This window comes from Dermacentor andersoni, chromosome 3, assembly GCF_023375885.2.
Source record: "Dermacentor andersoni chromosome 3, qqDerAnde1_hic_scaffold, whole genome shotgun sequence".
NCBI classification, from domain to species: domain Eukaryota; kingdom Metazoa; phylum Arthropoda; class Arachnida; order Ixodida; family Ixodidae; genus Dermacentor; species Dermacentor andersoni.
The window spans coordinates 226,692,598-226,710,847 of NC_092816.1; the positions used below are offsets into that span (position 1 = coordinate 226,692,598).

The window sequence follows — 18,250 nt, forward strand, 5'->3', positions numbered from 1 at the left end:
TTGAAAAGGCACTTTGAACGCGCCTGCAATTGGCACACAGACCAAGGAATCTGCGCACTGCCTTTTTGTCGACGTGCTGAGAGAACTTTGCGATGGCAGATGTCTTATTCGGGTCGTGAAGGACCCCAGACTTGCTTACGACGTGGCCTAAGAAAATGAGTCCTGCACAAGTGAAACGGCACTTTTTCGGCTTCAGAGTGAGTCCAGGTGACTCGATCGCCTCTGGTAGTGTCTGAAACCACCTTAGGTGAGCTTGAAAAATTCGTGGCAAAGACGACAACGTCATCCAAATAGACGAGGTAAGTCTGTCACTTAGTCCTACCGAGACTGTGTCCATCACGCGCTAGAACGTCGCAAAGTCCGACTGGTATCACATTGAACTCGAGAGGTCATCTGGCATGATAAACGCGGTCTTCTGCCGATCCCTTTCGTCGTATTCAGTTTGCCAATAACCAGTCTTGAGATCCATCGACGAAAAGTACTTAGCATTGCAGAGCCGCTCTAATACATCGTCTACTCGCGGGAGAGGGTATACGGGAACAGGCTTACTTATGTTTACTTGGCCTTATCACGAAGGAACTTGGCATTCTTAGACAACGCAAGCGGGACCATGAGGGGTAAGTGCATCGTTCTCTTTTATGTTTTTTTTTTCATTTAGAACCATGCATCGGACAATAAAATTTCAGTTGGCAGTAGGCGCATAGCCTCGTTTTTCTCTACCGCTTGGCGCTGCAACACACAGCCTTATGGGAAACGAACGATCTAAAACCATCTTTCTTTGTGGAACAAGTTTTCTCAATAGGTAGAACGTTAAATAACAATACGTTTTTGAAAACTTAACTCGAAAATGCCGCAACTTACGTCCATCGAAACTTCCATTGAATGAAAGGTGCCAGTGTATCATATAAGGCACCACATAAGTGCTAAGGTGAGGTTTGGCTTTGGTAAGCGCCACGCTTCTATGAGATTACGTGAACACGTGTGTGAGCACAAGAATAAATTACATGAACATAACGCCCGTTTTGTGCTGGTGACAAAACTGAATGAAATAGGGTAAATTCAGAGTAACCTGCGGAAGTCGCGTGTTTCCGTGAAGGACATGTGGTGATCAAGGAGGGAGTTATGTAAAGTAGGGATCCTACATGCAAGCACTGCTTTAGGGTGGTGACAGCCTTTGTAGGGGTACTTGCCGACAGCAGGTATTTTGGCGGGTTAAAATTTCCGACACATCATAAGATAGGGGCCACAAAATGGCGAAACAGCAGCCGACAGACCACGTTGCCCGCGACCCTTCGTGACGAGAAACTAACTGACCTTTTCAAATATACTGTCGCCTCAGAAGCCACAGACACTTAGCCTGTCTCAGTGCCGTACAGGACACGTATTCGTTACAGTTAAACAAGCTAGTAAACACAGTCTTTATTACAGCAAACTTGGAGAAACACCCTTTACATATTACGTACAAATGAAAGGCAACGACAATGCTTAATGCAGTTCACATTCTTGGCGTGAGATGATACCTCCACGAACACGCCACCATGCCTTGTAACTTGTTTTATACGTGTCGCACTGCATACAAATGAAAATAAATAAGTTTGATGCGTTAAAATGAAAGAAAAAGGCAACATATACATTAAATATATATGCAGGTTTCCGGTGCGCATTCCTATAAGCTAAATTAAAGAAATTTAATGGATCGCGTGCCAACATGGGAACCTCATAGCGTGGCAAAAAAAAAAAAAAAATCAACGAATGCGCCGACGAATTTCAGCGAGCTTGGTGACCAACACGGCTAGTTAGTAAATTTGGCGGTGAACTGCGGTCAATGTTTTGGTGTTGTCACCACCTTAAATCAGGGCTCGCATGTAGGCTGGCTAATGTAAAGTTGCCCGCAGCTACCTCTAGCTACAGTATTCGTGCCAAGACAGCGAAAGGCAGCGCACTCACATGCTGTCTCCGGCCGGCATGGCGGGATCCTACTGCACGCCGGCGACCTGGAACGCTGTCCTCGTAACGATTTTTTTTTCGCTAGGGCGAGAGGGATGTAAACAAGGTGCAGCACGAAAAGATCGGCGCATGCGCGATCGATACGCTCTCTTGCGCCGTAGATGAACGCCGGCGAGCGTCGCCGCCCGCTCGACGCGTAGCGGGTAGCGCGAGAAGAGCAGCGCAACTTCCATACTGTCCCAGAACCGCGCTGCTCTTCTATACAATGGACGCGGGAATCACGTGAAGAATGCGTGCGTACAAGGGCGCCGAGATTTTTTCCGAGCACAAGGTGATGATGGTCATTAGGTTCTTAAAGCGAAAGGGCCACGGGATGCCAAATAGCGTCAGTCTGAGGAAAAGGCAAGCATGAAAGAATTAGTCATGTGTTGCAGATAAACAAAATTTTTAAAAATATACGAGCGAGGCAGAACTAGACCAGTGATCGCTAATCTTGAAGTTCTCTCGAGTTCAGCGGAGATGCCTTTTCTTGCACATCAGCTCGCCCGACGTGCGTAGTACATTCTTAGCTTCTGAAAATCTTCGTCTTGAGCCGCATTCGTCGTTTTTTTTTTTTGTTTTTTGCTAATGCCTTCACAAATGAATTTAATCAGCCAGACGGAGGCATCATCATCAGTCCTCTACGACAATGACGCGATAAAATGAGCTAGTTGTTTAGGGCGTAAGAAAGGGAGGATGCTGCGCTGTGACATCTTGTTGTTAGCGCTGTTATCTCCCATTCGTAACAAATAGCGTCAGCTGTACCGGGTATTCTTAACAAACGAGTGTCGGCACATTTCTCTTGTGCACCTATCTATGCTTTTGGAAACATTTTGAATAGTTTCTATCTTCCTTCAAGGGAGCTCAAATGCAACACGAAGGAAACGGAGAAAACAAGGAAACGAACTTCAGCACACGTTACTGCGGTTGGCTCCCCTTTATCGCAGGAACAAACAGAAGTCTCGCAGGCACAGCATCCTTTTTTATTTTTGTACTGTGCTGGGCCGCCCTCTGAAGACAAGGACAGAGTGAGGCAAACAAATGCACTTGCGAAAGGACTTTGTAAACGGATGTTTATTGAAATTTTCACGTGCTCATAATACATCATCCTAACGTCACGTTACGATCTAATTTTCCGCCTATTTTAAGAAAATTTCTTTCATCAGAAGCGCAAAATGGGCGAGTTTGCACGGAAATATTTTCCCAAGAATGACACACTGTTGGTCCAGTGAGAAACATTTGGTTTTTGTGGCTTTTGCTTCTAAATAGGCGTAAATTTCTTTTCTGCAAACTTATTGCAGTACACTTGGATAAAAAAGAGGGAAGCAACCCCAGAGGTGTCGTGAGGCCTTGAGCTTCCACCGCAGTATGAGCTTGTGGATTGTTTGGATGTTTGATCCGCCCGCCTAGATTATCATTACCAGTACTCAGATGGAGTCGACCCTGTGGATAGGGCGACCGTCTCTGGTGCAGACGGTGGTGTTGCATTCCTCAAACGCATAGACAAGAAAGCGGACGACGTAGCTTTCGTGGACGCCGTCGCCTACCGATGCAACCGAGCCTTCGCCGCGGTGGCGGTCTCGTCCTCGCAGCGGAAACTAAACGCCGCGACGGTACTCACACGTGACCCCGAGGTGACGGAGCAAGTGGCCATAGCCCTGGCAATGCTGGACGACAAGTTAAATATAATATTCAGCGACTCGAGAGCCGCCATTATAGCGTTCGAGAGTAGAGTCGTCTCTGACCAGGCGTTACGCGCCCTCCGCGGCGCTGATCCGAGCACCCTCAAGCACCTACACTCTAAAAATTTTAACACCCTTAAGGGTGTAAATGACTTGTCCCATGGGTGACACCCTTTTTGGGTGTATTGCTACACCCCAAGCAAAGGGGTGCAAATTAACACCCCACAAAAGAAGGGGTGTTAATATGACGTCACCTTGCCTGTGGGTGTAAAACAAACAACACCCTTTCTATGTGGGGTGTAACACAGACACCACCCTTTCAATATGGGTGTAGCATGGACAATACCCTTCCAAAAGGGTGTTATCCCTGCAAGTATTTTAGCGTTCACTACAGCCATGTAGTTAATGGGCAGACTAGCTGTTGTGAATGCTGCCTAGCCTTAGCTATGGTACTACCTTGTTCAGTATGAGCCAGAATCTGTGAGGCGTCGTCATATTGCGCTTCTGGTCAGTCATGTGGTAGCATAACGTGCGACCCTTTCAGGCAAAAAATTTCAGTTTCATGATCACAGCAATGCACACACCCTATGCTTTTCGTAATCTTCCTCTGCAGTGATAGTACACTGCCAGCAGGATGCAGAGCGGAATAACAACGCGCGCTGCACTAAATACACAGGATCTCCCGCACCTTGGTGCACCAGTACTTATCACTCCGTGGAAACAGCACACAGCCAAAAGCATGGTTAAGCATGGTTAGAAAAATTAAAAACCTCCACTTTTCTTGGTCAAAAATTTTCGCAACACCAGCTCGACCAGGAGGGAAAGACACCACAGCTCGTTGTTGTAGCTCATATTGAATGCAATAGGGCGCACGCAATGCATGGATTGGCATACGTTTGCCTGTCAAGCAGTTTTTTGCCGTTTTAAGCACATATTTTATACCTCTATTCATCAAAGTTGTCATTTATCTCCACGGGATGCTTCTACTAGTACTTTCACATATGTGACTTAAAGGTAGCACTGAAAGCCAAAGAACAAAGTGCAACAAAGCGCTTCCACTTAGAATAATGTTTCAGCATTTACGAACAAAACAGCATGTGTAGCTGTGCATGCTGTTCAATATATAAGCATGCACTATTTCCTGAAATATATGTATGCTCCACTTACCGCCAGTGACCTGCTTATACCCAATAATTTAGTTTATTTTTCACCATGTGCTTGCATTGAATATCCCACAGGCATTGTAAGTTAAGCTACCAGAATAACAATCAGCTGGCCTAAGGTTACCTAATTGAACAAAATCATTGTAAAATCTGTGACGAAATGTCAGAAGAAAAGTATTTATTATTTCATTAAAAGGAAATGGTAACATAATAATGTTTGCACATTTTAAAATTAAAAAGGACGAGAAGGAGTAAAACCATACCAATACAAAGACATAAGCACCGAATAATGGCACAGGCTTGCTCAATCAAATTTTAAGCAGAACAGCTTTTTTTAAGTAACCTCACTACGAACTATCACGTTTTCCTTCAAAAAGCACTGCATCTTATTATAAAGTACAAAAATAACCGGTCACATAAGTAAGAACAAGTCTGAGTGTGTCTATGTTAACACAAGGATAGAAAGTTGGGCGAGTTGGTACAGTAACATGATCTTGGATTGTAGCGCGAAGTGACACGGACACAGACTAGAAGCAGACAGGATGAGCGCTAACTCTCAACTAATTTTTTATTGAAACGAAGAACATATATATATATATATATATATATATATATATATATATATATATATATATATATATATATATATATATATATATATATATATGTGTGTATATATATATAGGTGACTGCAAAAAACCGCAGCATAAGAACATGAAAAGGTATGAAGACATCAGTTAAACATATCAGGAAGTAAGGAAGTAAAAAAAGGAAACATCAAAAAGACTACTTCAGTTTAGCACACGTGTTGTGAAGATACTGAAATTCGCATCCTAACAGAGACAAAGATGCATGGCTAACGGAAGTCTCTCCTAATCTTTTAATGTGGAATGCCTCTCTATCTATTTGTTGAGAAAAACTTTGTTTCATATTGTGTGGACATGATTAGTAATGGCAAACTTAAGAGCTGAATAAGCTAGTCATGTCGACACGATATGAAACAGTTTTTCACAACAAATAGATAGGCTCGAGAAGGCTAGTTATCCTGTGCATTTATTATCACTAACCTGCGAAAAGCTTTTAAAATGGGTAAAATGCCAGGCTAAGAAACAAGAAAAACAGAAAAAAAAAGTTTGCTGTGGTGCCCTATGTACATAGATTATCCCATGCTTTATGGAACGTGGCCAATAGATATGACTTGAATGAAGTTTTCTTCGCCCCGCAAGTTGTCTATCATGTGCCTATGATAAATAGGAAACTTGAACAGGGTGGCTAAACAGAAAAGATGATTGCGGCGTTAGACATGTCCCTTTTTGTGCCTTGTAACACTGGTATACTTTATCAGATTCCTCTCAAGTGCGCGAAGACTTACATTGTACAGAGCGGCAGGTGCATTAATATTAGACTAAAAGAACACATTCACTTTACAATCCTAATGCTTCACATCTAGCGTCACATTGTTTCAATTGCGGTTGTAAACCTTTGTTTGAAGACACAAAAATTCTTTCGAGACACAAATGTCAAACCACACGGGAAATAATCGAGGCATACCACATTAAAAGATTGGGAGAGACTTGCGTTAGCCATGCATCTTTGTCTGTTAGAATGCGAATTTCAGTATCTTCACAACACGTGTGTTAATCTGAAGTAGTGTCTTTTTGTTGTTTCCTTTTTTGACTTCCCTACTTCCTGATATGTTTAACTGATGTCTTCATACCTTGTCATGTTGTTATGCTGCGTTTTCTTGCAATCACCTATATATATATATATATATATATATATATATATATATATATATATATATATATATATATATATATATATATATATACACATATATATATATAGTTAGCTGAAAGTTAGCGCTCGTCCTGTCTGCTTGCAGTCTGTGTCTGTGTCACTTCGTGCAACAATCCAAGAGCATATGTGAACAAAACATGGCTAGTAATAACTAGTGAGCACTGCACAAAAGTTGAACATGAAAACTAGTAATAGTAAAGACATATACTTGCATAGACAACATATAATGGTATAGACAATATTTTGCAGCTGAACTGCAAAATATTGCAAATATCACAAAGACAACATAAAAACTGGGCAGGACAGAGCACTGACTGTTAGCTATAGTTGAAATATGCACACCAAATCTAGACATAAAAAGTCAAAACTAAACTGCCGAAAATGGTCATCTCTCCAAGAGACCACTGATGAACAAAAGGTATACTTTTTATAAATCCATCTCATAGATTACTGATCTAATTAAACTTGACACATGACCCCTTGTGTGTAACAAATGCCCTCTTCTCGTTACATATGCATGATTACCAGCATTGGTGAAAGAATGACTTGCACTAATGTTTCGAACACCGGTAAAAATGCTGCATGTTCTCAACTTTCTGTTATGACAGCACACTTGTGGGCAGTTGTGAACCCTAGTTGCCTATAGGGCTCAAACACCATGTTTTGGCTGCACATGTACTGTCTGCCGAACACCTGGTTCAAGATAGCTTGCATCTTGGAATGTGCAGCCACACTGGTGGCACAGCATTCTTTTTTCAACTTGCCAGTTGATAAAGCCTCAGCAGCTGCAATCACCTGCCATTGCTCGTAAAGGTGCCATAAGGTCAGGCTGCAAACACAGATACCACGTAGCAAAACTTTCAGAGTGCATTGTGTGAGTCAAGGTGTGTAATTTGTGCTTTAGTTTGGCAACGCTGCCACATTTACAACTATTCATTGCAGCTCCTAAATTTCAACATCAACACAATAAATTAGTACAGTTCCTTCAGTATGGTGGCAGATGCTCAGCTGCAGGCTTTCTAGAACCATGCATTATCTTCAGACAGTGCCAGTAAAGCCCGTAGCACATCTTTCAAGCACTCCAGACAAGTACACTGATTACACTATACACAGAGCATCTGGTGTCGATTTACCTATAGAGGCAAGGTAGCCCCTAGAACACGTTTTGTGACAGGTATGCTGGGCACTTTGTCCCCTGAAATGCAAGTGCCATTTGGTACTTCAGTGCCTGTAGTGTCCTTTACATCTAAATGAATATTGAATACATAGTAGTAACATGAAATCGACAAACAAAAGCCATCAGCCATCAACTGTGTGGCAAATCTGGGTGCAAGCTATTCTCTTATCAAGTATACCTGTAGGCATTGCGACCAATGTGCTCCCAAGATGTATGAGGCATTAGTCATTGCAGAGTTGTAAGGACATGACAATCCTAGGATGATTATGTTCTTGAGGCTTTTTTCCCCACTTTCCATCTTTTGAAACGTGTATACTGTAGTCATGAAAAAAAATGCTACAACTGGCGTGTGATAAGTTTTGCGTCTTATTTCCTAGCAGCTCATTGAAACGAGCCACGATGACAAATTCAAATGCTGTTACCTGATCAGACATTGAAATTTCTTAAACACTAACAAAACCAGATAGACATTAGAGTGATCATCACTTAAATACATTACACTGGTTTAAAGTTATTGCACCACTTTGTGCCAGGTAAAAATGTTAGAAACGTCAAAAATGGTAAGATTCTACGGCCAACCGTGAAAACTAAATAAAAAATCATTAAGCTTTCTTAAACGGGTACAGGAGCTTTACAACTGGCCGTCTTGGTGATGTACACGCAGATAGATGAGCAGCCATTCCACTGAGACGAGAATGTTGAGGGCTTCGCATGGAAGTCTGCGAGACACTGCAGAGTAGTTCTTGGTCCACGTGAAGGAGGTTGCTTGCATACACGTCTGGGCCACCATACTGAATGCATGGTGTTACCGGAACCTTTTCCCCCTGCATTGTGGTAAAAAAGCATGGTTAAGTTTATATAATATTTAATATGCAAAAAAAAAAGAGGTGAGGCATGCAGACAGGACACGAGAGTAGAGAAGTGAACACGAACACGAAAGACATGAAAAATTTCATTAAATTGTTTTAATAGATAAAATGTTTATGCTATGTGTCATTCATTATGAGGATTCATAACCGCAACATATTTCACATATGAGCAGGTAAAATTATCAGCTTGGTCAGTTTGTACAAGCTCGTTTGAGGCAAGAAATCGAGTTTCACAAACAAAACCTCAACATTCTTGACTGAAAAAGGAACACCTCAGATGACATGCAGTCCTGTGAGTGGGAATTGCACAGTTCAAGAAAAACAAATTAAAACTCACACACCGATCCTGAAAAAGGAATAAGCACCTGCTACTGCAAAAAGCTAATTAATTGGTAGGTTTTAGTAGCACAAGGGCATCTTTGGCCAAAGAGCGCGAAGTCTATACTGCAAAAGATAAACTTAGCGCATCATTACAAAGCAAATATATAAAGATGACTAATGCCTCTCTGCGCTACAGTTGCTTTGCTCTAGCGTGAAGTCATTTTAATGCATGCACACGCATACACACGCTACACCCAAGTTTAACAGCTGCAGAATTAAAATTGGGCAGCAACGAAGTCGCAACCTTTAACCCTTGATCCCAAGCTGTACTAGTGACTGGAGGAAGTACCAATATCGCCAATGACGAGTCACACTCTTTCTGCCCGATGTTATGCTGCTGTTATTGTCAAAGATGAGTTACAGTCGGCATTGAGGGAAAGCTGCCCTCAAGAGCAGCTCTTATTTTTGTGTTATTTCTAACCAGAGACCAATGAAGTAATATATTTTTAGAATGAGAATGACACCCAAAAATTGAGTACGTAAAAATTTGGAAAATTTGGTACATTTTTCCGGAATTAACTTGGGGGTTAATGGTTAAAGCGGCAATCCAGAAACTAGAACAAGTTTTTACATGTTTGCTACCAGTGAATGCTAGAAAATATGTTGGCATTCTGTAGTTCCGTCCAACAATGCAAAAGGGATTCTTAATAACTGAGGAAATAAATGGAAAAGTATCATGAAGTATATTTCGCGAATGTAATGCAGAATCACTCAACTTCTGTTACTATATAATCTCCACTTGATTAACCTGCACTTTCTGAACTAGTTCAGGAGGTGCTGCATTTCACTACTCATTACACCAGTTCAACGTGGCAGCAACTGCACGTTGTGATTTGTTTTACTTAGTGCAGGCTTTGTACAGGGCGAGTTCACAGCATTCCCCACACTTGGCCGAAAGGTAGTGCATGTTTACGCAACGGGTGTGGTGCCGCTTCTGCACGAGCGAGGTGCAGAAATCAGAGTTTCATACAATAATTACTAGAGGGAACTCTGACGTTAGTGTCTACAGAAGATCAAACAAGAACGGCTTCACCAGCATGGAAATTATGGGAAGTACATGGATTTGCCTAAACTTCATCTGTTTGGCTTCAAACGGCTTTGTGACTTTGTCAAATACTGTGTAATAAATAAATAAACATTAAAATCGTCCGATTACAGGATTCAAACACAGGAACTCTAGAACAGAAGTCTGATATTGAAACCATTAAGCCACGGAGGCATGTAACGACAAGCGAGTGCAACGCCCTGATGAATTTATCACGGGCATACCAGTGCCTTGAGACGCTTGGCGCCTTTCAATTTGGCCACCTGGACAAGCTCAATCGTTGCAATTAATAGCAATTGTGCGTGTTGGCACCGTCTTCTGCACTTCGAAGAGTATAGACTGCGCTGAAATCGACAATAAGATTTATATAGCGTATAATATACGAAGCCACAAGAACGTTTGAATTCACAAGCTCGAATATTAGACAAATCCATGTGCTTCCCACCATTCCCATGGTGGTACGACTGCAGCGCCAGAGTTCCCTCTAGTAATTACTGTAAGAAACTCTTATGGCAGAAATAACCGAAGTGCCTGGCATGTTGTTTTGGAGTAATAAACTAAGTTTTTCTGTCCTATAAATCTTACTGGTCATTAATTCCAAGTTTTAGTGCAGCCACATGTCTAGTAGGCATTTGTGGTATTTTGCATAAACATTGCAAAGCCAACTGTGATGAATGTTCACTCTGGTAAATTGTTTATGATCGAGTAGCATAGACTACTGAAGCAATCTCTGGAAGGCAAGTGAAGTAATTTTCTTATTAGCAGCCTTTAAACAGCATTCGAGCATATGACACATGCACCTCAGATATGCAGATAATATTTCCTTGACTCAGCAAGAAGCGATGCTTCATGTTCCACGAGGCTACTTCAATCAAAGCAGTATTGGTGCTCTCTAAAAACAATGCCAATGCAGATGATTCAAATATTCTTCAGGGGCAACAGTTATGCCTGAAATCATGCTAGATTAGCTTCTTTAAACACATGATCAGACCGTGTTAGAAGTGCTTCTTAAAATCCTCCTATTTATTAGACTAGTCATATATCTGTACACAAAGGCTACTAATTAGGTCCCATGCTATATCATCATCTTTACAAAAGCTTCACTTAGTAATACACATGCTGTGATAAGATTTGAGACCACATTGAGATGCTGAACAAGGTGAATTCATTATTTTTCAAATGAAGCTCCTGTTCTTTTAAACGAGAAGAAAGGATACTGAGGGTCAAAATTTTTCTGAATCACAGCTGGAAGATGCCAGGAAAGGCACGTGGAAACTTATTTGTAATTTTCTATTTAAATGTAGAAATGATAAAGGGAAATGAAAATGGTAAAAAAACAACCAGGCATGGAGGGAGAACGAACCTACAGCCTTTGCATTACGCATGCGATGCATTAACCACTGTGCCACCGAGGCAGCATTCAACCGTCCACAATAGCCCCTCAGATTGTCGACGCTCGAACGCGGCCGTAGTACCACAGTGGTTAGTATATCACTTGCGTAATGTGAAGGTTATGGGTTCGTTCCCCACCCACAGGTGGATATCTTTTAATCCACTTTCATTTACCCAGAATTTATCATTTCTATACTTCATATAAAAAACTTAAAACATGTTCCTTTATGCTTTCCTTGGCCTCATTATCTGCTGGCTTCTTCCAGTTCTGTTACTTCAAACACTTATACATATTCTAATCTGGTAAGTAAACAGCTTTTGCATGATGCTGGAATGCAATATAAAACATTATTGCAGGGCCGTGTTATGTAGAATGCCTTACATTGCCCAGGCAAGGTGTATTAATGTCAATCTGAAAAAAAAAACAATTCCCACTCTAGGCAGGAATGCTGTGTACTGCTGTGTGCAACAGGGTTTAACGAAAACAACTTGTTCAGAAACAAAGCCACCAAACAACGAGGAAATATGAGAACTAGATGAAAATTTGTGCAGTTGCATGTTAAAAATTTAGCACAGCAACAGATGAAGTCTTAATGAAGGAAGCGCGAGGATGGTTTATTTTGGACACACGAGGCAATGTACATGAAAGATGCATATGAGCTTACATGTGAAGAAATATTGTTTCTGCAGCAGCTAAACTACGAACAGGCCTAGAACACACTGACACAAGGTGTCGAGCAAGTAAATCTCATCGTGCCCTTAAGTCAAAGAAACATGGCTTTCTCATGATTCGCTACACATGGCTGGCTCACACAGCTTAGCCGCTTCTATATATGCCTTGTAAGTACCAGGTGGTCTGTGTGACTTGTGCAAGCTTTAAATATGTACAAGTGCCACGTAGCTGGACAGCACCAATGTAATGACGTTTGCCATCGTTTTGAGGAAGTGAAACCAATTCTTGCATTTTTCCTAATTAGGTAATTTGTTATTAACGATTATTTAACTGCTCAAATATTATATTCAAAGCAAAAGTGTCAGTGTGAAAATTGTAGAGCATCCTGAAAAATTCCCAATCCAGCTTTCTACTGCTCAATAGGTGCAACAATTTTTTTTTTCAAGTTTGAAAGAAGCCAGTGAATACATGCAAGAAGTGCTGTGCAACTAACCACTCGTGCACCTGAACACCATTTGGCTCCTCCTTTCATGCTTGAAAAAAACTTTTCAAGAATATTTTAGAAATTGATTAATTATAATTGACTATGTTTTAGGCAAAATGCATGAAATAGTGTTACTGCCACCTCCATTTTCGGCGACATGAATTGACTCCATTTTCATTTCCAAATCCAGCTATACATGGTGCGTGTCTTGAGCTGGTTCTGTAATTTAGGCTGGTTTTGACTAATTGAAGCTTCGCACCTTAATAATGGAGTCAGCCTTAAAAGAAACTGGTACATAAACGGTCGCTGTCAGTACTCCATACTCCTTTAACTTAGTGCAAAGTGCTTGTGAGCCAAGAAGTTTGTAGCTCTAAGCAGTATTTCTCATTTTGACCTGGGGTTATAGCCCACGTACTATGATGCCATGCTGCTCAGTCATGCTGGTCCCAGCTTCAATCTAGGCAATGGCAGCTGCCCTCCAATGGGGGTAAAATGCAATACCGCTTATGCACTTAGATTCAGGTGTACATTAAAGAAGGCCAGGTTCCCAAAACTTCAGGTTGTGACTTTGGAATGTAAAAGCCCATAATTTAATTTTAAAATCTAAAGTTGCTTTATTAGGAGCAGGGGCATCATTTTGAGCTTTTACTGCACTGCCATGACACCAAGAAGCTCCGAGTAAATAAAAACAATTTCTTAGACAATGTACATATCTTGCAAACATTTACAAACACTTCTCTGCATGCACCTCTGTTGCTGTTATATTTAGATCCGTATGCCAAGGCGGGCTATGATGTTAGAACATGTTTCAAACTTGTTTTTTTTACCGCTTTAAAGTTGTTGGTTATTTTGCCATTCATTGTGTGTCGAACGCACATTTCAATGCATCAATTTCTTCAGAAAGTGCACTCCTCTTTATTCATTTGTGCATGCAAAAAGGGTTCAGAAGAACTGCTTTCTGAAGATCTGTATAACAAGCAAAAAACAATTCTATGTAGGCTGCACAAAGAGAAAGGATTAGTTTCTAAATAAGTTATTTAGTTCTTAAAAAAAGAGGCAGCTGTCAGTATTCTGTTCTAAAATAAAAATTGCCCCTACCTGGCTCTGCTTCATTTTCCGATGCTGATGGTCCATTCGGGGGCACTAAACTGATAGGCTGCACTTTGGCCATGTCGGGTGTGCTGTCACCAGGCCCAAGGTCGATCGACATCCTCACCAAAAGTCGAGTCCAAACGCTATAAAAAAAAACATCTCATCATTTTGCTATCAGTTTTGTCATCTTGCGTGTTTCACACACGGCCGTCAGTGAAATATTTCGTCACTTGGATACTGCAAAAAATTCAAGCATTTTCTGGCAGCCAAGCTGAATACACAGTAAATGGAGAACATTAAAGAGCAAATGCAGTTGTCACATTAGATTGATCAAGTACAGCAGAAATGAAAATAAATCAGTGATACTCTGTCTGTTGGCTTTGAATGCAAGAAACGTAAAAACAGGAACTTGCAGCCACGCTAGTTTGAATTTCCCGCGTTTGCTACACCTCGCAACAAGTTTGGCATCGTCCGGTACTCGGGGATAGTAATCGCTTAAAATCAAGATGAACGAGCGTCGGCATAAATTAACAGGATACTTAACCGGGCAATATTGGCGCATAAAACAACTCACGTAGCGAAGCTACTGTCAATTACCCGATGACGCATCTGCGGGCGGTGCGGTTTGGGCGAACAATTCAAAAAGGAATGAGAGTTTCACTTGTTTCACGCCTACTAAGCTAAGACAGAATTTGAGTTTCTTCTTAAACTATACTGGATATTCCGAATAAAACGCTGGAAATTTTGTTACGTCACATTGCATACGTATGAAAGAGGAAATACGCTTTTATTGTATTCTGCCCAGACGGCATGCAGCAGCTACCACTCTCATGCAACAAAAGCATGAAAGTGGTACTCGCGGCACGGAAAACAAACATATACAGCGCCAACGTTACGCCCTTTGGAGTTGGAACTAAGCACGATCAAGCCAGTTAGTTTTCTAGCTTTCATAACGCCATGGAACACGACCAAACATCGAGCGAAACAACTGTCTGCTCTGGAAAATTAATACCGCTTCCATTTATATACCTATCGCTGCCACAAGCAAAAGTAAATGGGCTAGCTGTCCACAAGCGGCAGATTAGACTGACAGCAACATATTACGATAACGTAAAACAATTTCCACGCTGACTTAGCAGCCGCGGTATGCGCTAAGTGCCACAGTTCTCGTTTGCCGCTCGAAATTCACACCATGATGACGGTCACTGCATCTTTCACATGAAATATTGCACGCTTCGCTCCGGAGCTCAATAGGAGGGCGAAACGCATTTGCACGTACCTGAAATCCGCATGCCGGAAACCCGTCGACGCTTCCGAGAACGGGGCACACAGCCATACACTCGTACGGCGGCTTGACTTGGACGTGAGGCACTTCTATCAAATATTTCACATGCGACATGTTTCACACCGATTGCGCGAACACGAGAAAATGCCGCAGGTCGCAATGCGACGCCGTGCACCCGTGCATCTACCGATGAGCTGCGTGCACGGACTTGCAGAAAAACAGAACTATGACAAAACGGCCGGCGCGAAAGGATGGCGGCTCTCGTTGCGGAGACGAAGCGGACGAAGCAATGTTGCCAACTGTTGGTTCCGCGTTATGCCGGCGGTGGTGGCTTTAGTGGCGTGTGTTACGGCTGTCTATTTTTTTATTTCTTTTCCCCAAACAGTATAGCTAAGATCAGTACGTTGTCTGAATTTTTAACTGTGTCGTTTGGCATTATCTTTTTGTCTTTTTATGCTATTAAGCGGCCAATTATGGCCTCCCAGGTTCGCGCGCGCCAGCTTCGCGCGCAAATCTCGGAGGCCATAAGACAACTCGTTAGGAAATGTCGTTCTTGTCGTTGTTAACGTTTCATCATCGTTTCTTCAACTGAGATAGAGAGGTAGTGTCCCTTTTCCCGGGGTTGGGAGAGGGCGATCAAGACGGCATCGCTCAGCGGGGGGCGGGGGAGTAGGTTGGTGTTGGTTGTTATCGCGAAATTCGCGAACCCTGCGATTTTTTTTATAACGTAAGCATTCTATACTTACCCAACAAGAAAAACCATCCGTCCGTCATTCCGTACCGCACGATATCTTTCAAAATAGAACCCGCAGCAGCGAGTGAATTCACCTTCGTGCTAGCTCTCGCTTCAAAGCGACCGAAGCGGCGAGAACACTGCGCTCACGAAGCTTTCAGCTCATGCCGCACTATGCGCTTTTCGCAGATCACTTTCAAGATAGGTGTACGCGCGTCTGTTTTCAAAGCGAAGTAAACGGCGAGAACACAGCGCGCGAAGTTTTCAGCAGTGGGCACACTCTGTCCACAATGCTGTTCGCTTTCAAGATACGGTTCGCGCGGCCGGGACACAAGCAGCCGCCGCCGGAGAACGGTTGATAATGGTTCGACGCGCATGAGAAGGGCTAAAGAGCGATAACGGCTCAAAACGAACGGAACTTCACCAGCGCACCTGGCCCCGCCACCTGCAGTACTTTGCTTGCACCATTCACTTGGCGCCGCCGACCTCAGCAGTTCGTGTCGCCGCAGCGCTGTCGCTTATAGTCGTCGGATCAAGTCTCATAACATTAATAACGACATGGACTGCGTGTAGATGAGGAAGAGTCACAATGCTTACACATACTTAGACAAATCCGAGAGGAGTTCCTGTGTGATGTTTTTTTTACCGGAAATGTGCAGTCAGCGGTGACCCAGAGTTGGCAATGCATGTAAGAGGGGTGCCAAGCTTTTTTTTTTTGTGAGAGTCTTGCCCAGCTCCCAAAGATCTGCTCAAGCTAAGCCTTGCTGATGGCTGTATGTTTTTTTTTTTTATTGTCGCATGCCCTCGAACTGCCACGAATCCGACAGTGTAATGACATTAGAGCAGTATTCACGTCCAAAGGGAAATGCAGCCGGTAATTTGGCTGCCTAAGGTTTGCGGCCCGGCGGCAGCTGCCCTCCCCTCCCCCGTTTCCGTTGACAAGTTAGGGGGAGGGGTCTAGAGCAATCTTACACCCCCCTCCCCACAGTGGCGTAGCCAGAAAATTTTTGCGTGTGAAGGGGGGGGTCCCAATTGACCGTGGAGGAGGAAGGAGCGGGGCCATTGCCATAGTAGCAAAAAATTTACTGTTAGTGAGCGTTACAAGTGCCCGGCGTGCCCCACTTGGCCACGCCGTTACTCCTCCGCCCCCTCCCCCCCCCCCCGCAATCGACGTAAATCGAGCTATCAGAACGTGCATGACACGCATGCATGACATAACATGAATGACATGCCGCGAAGCTGGCATGGATGTCGTCACATAATCATCATCATCATCAGCTTATTTTGACGTCTATCGCAGGACGAAAGCTTCTCCAGCGATCTCCAATACCCCTGTCTTGTGCTAACTGGTTCCACGTGTCTTTAAGTTTCCCAATTCCATCACGTCCACATTATTCTCTGCCGTTCTCGACTGTGCTTCCCTTCCCTTAGCATCCATTCTGCAACTCCAATAGACCAGCAGTTCTCTCCCTTACGCTTTGCAATGTATGCCCAGCACGACTTCTTCGTTTAATTGGATTGGAAAAACTTTAATAGAAGTCCTGCAGGACGCACGTCAGCGCGCAGTGGGCGTCTCCCACGCAGGGACCGACAGGGAGTACCTGGCGGCCGCTGCGCGAGCCTGCTGGACGGCCCATTGCTGATCTTCTAGGAGCGGACTTCGTATCGTCCTCTCCCACTTGTCGGAGGTAGAGTCGGGCGGAGCGTTTCTGCACTCCCAGAGCACGTGTGCGAGTGTCGCCGTGACCCCGCACGAGGGGCACGCATTGTCTGGGTAGACGTCCGGGTAGATGATGTGTAAGGTGGCGGGGTTCGGATAGGTATCTGTCTGTAATGTCAACCAGAATATCAGCTATCCCCATTCGCTCTCTAATCCACATCGCTGTCTTCCAGTCTATTATCGCCATGCCTAATAATTTTCATTCCATCGCTCGTTGCGCGGTCCTTAACGTCTTCCCAAGCTTCTTTGGTAACTTCCAAGTTTCGGCCCCATACGTTAGTAACGGTAGAAAGCAATGATTAGCAGTAAGCTCCCTGGTCATGATTTAGTAATGCCTGCCGTAAGCTCTCCAGCTAATTTTTTTTGTTAATTTCCTTGATCAGAGGCCCCTGCGAGTAATTAACCTCAATAAACGTATTTCTGCGCAGGTTCTAGAGGCTGACTGCCGACCATGACATTCGATCTCTCGCCAGGCTGCGGAACATTACTTTTCTCTTCTGCATACTAACTCTCAATCAGACTCTTACACTTTCTTCGCCAAGGTCCTCAAACGTTTGTTGCAAATAGTCTGCAGCGTTGCTGAGTATGCGAATGTCGTCTACAAACCGTAAGTTGGTGAGCTATTTACCCTTAGCCTTCACTCCTAACCATTCTCAGTCTAACTGGTTGCACACCTTTAAGTATTCAGTGATAGCATTGTAAATTTTTTGCCATTGATCATATGAAGCCTTTTGCAGATATCAGGCTATACAAAGTCTGCGCGTTAGT

At 43.1% G+C, this 18,250-nt stretch overlaps 1 protein-coding gene and 1 long non-coding RNA gene across 4 annotated transcripts in view; both read right to left on the minus strand.

Annotated features, from left to right (window-relative positions):
* Nucleotides 1–3,141, minus strand: part of LOC126536194 (uncharacterized) — a 288,621-nt gene extending 285,480 nt beyond the window's left edge. The window contains exon 1 of one of the 3 annotated variants that reach the window (XM_055072985.2): nucleotides 1,948–3,138. In XM_055072985.2, the coding sequence (XP_054928960.2) occupies nucleotides 1,948–1,967 (20 nt within the window). In that variant the 5' untranslated portion in view covers nucleotides 1,968–3,138. Of the gene's footprint in view, nucleotides 1–1,947 lie in introns of all 3 variants that reach the window. The other 2 variants (XM_050183085.3, XM_072287425.1) reach the window with 2 other exon arrangements.
* A 3,532-nt stretch (nucleotides 3,142–6,673) lies between these two features.
* Nucleotides 6,674–17,201, minus strand: LOC140216841 (uncharacterized). Its single transcript, XR_011893548.1, has 3 exons — nucleotides 15,024–17,201; nucleotides 13,751–13,887; nucleotides 6,674–8,632 (listed from the first exon to the last, which is right to left on the minus strand). It is a non-coding gene; the product is annotated as an uncharacterized lncRNA (long non-coding RNA).
* Between the last annotated feature and the right edge of the window lie 1,049 nt (nucleotides 17,202–18,250).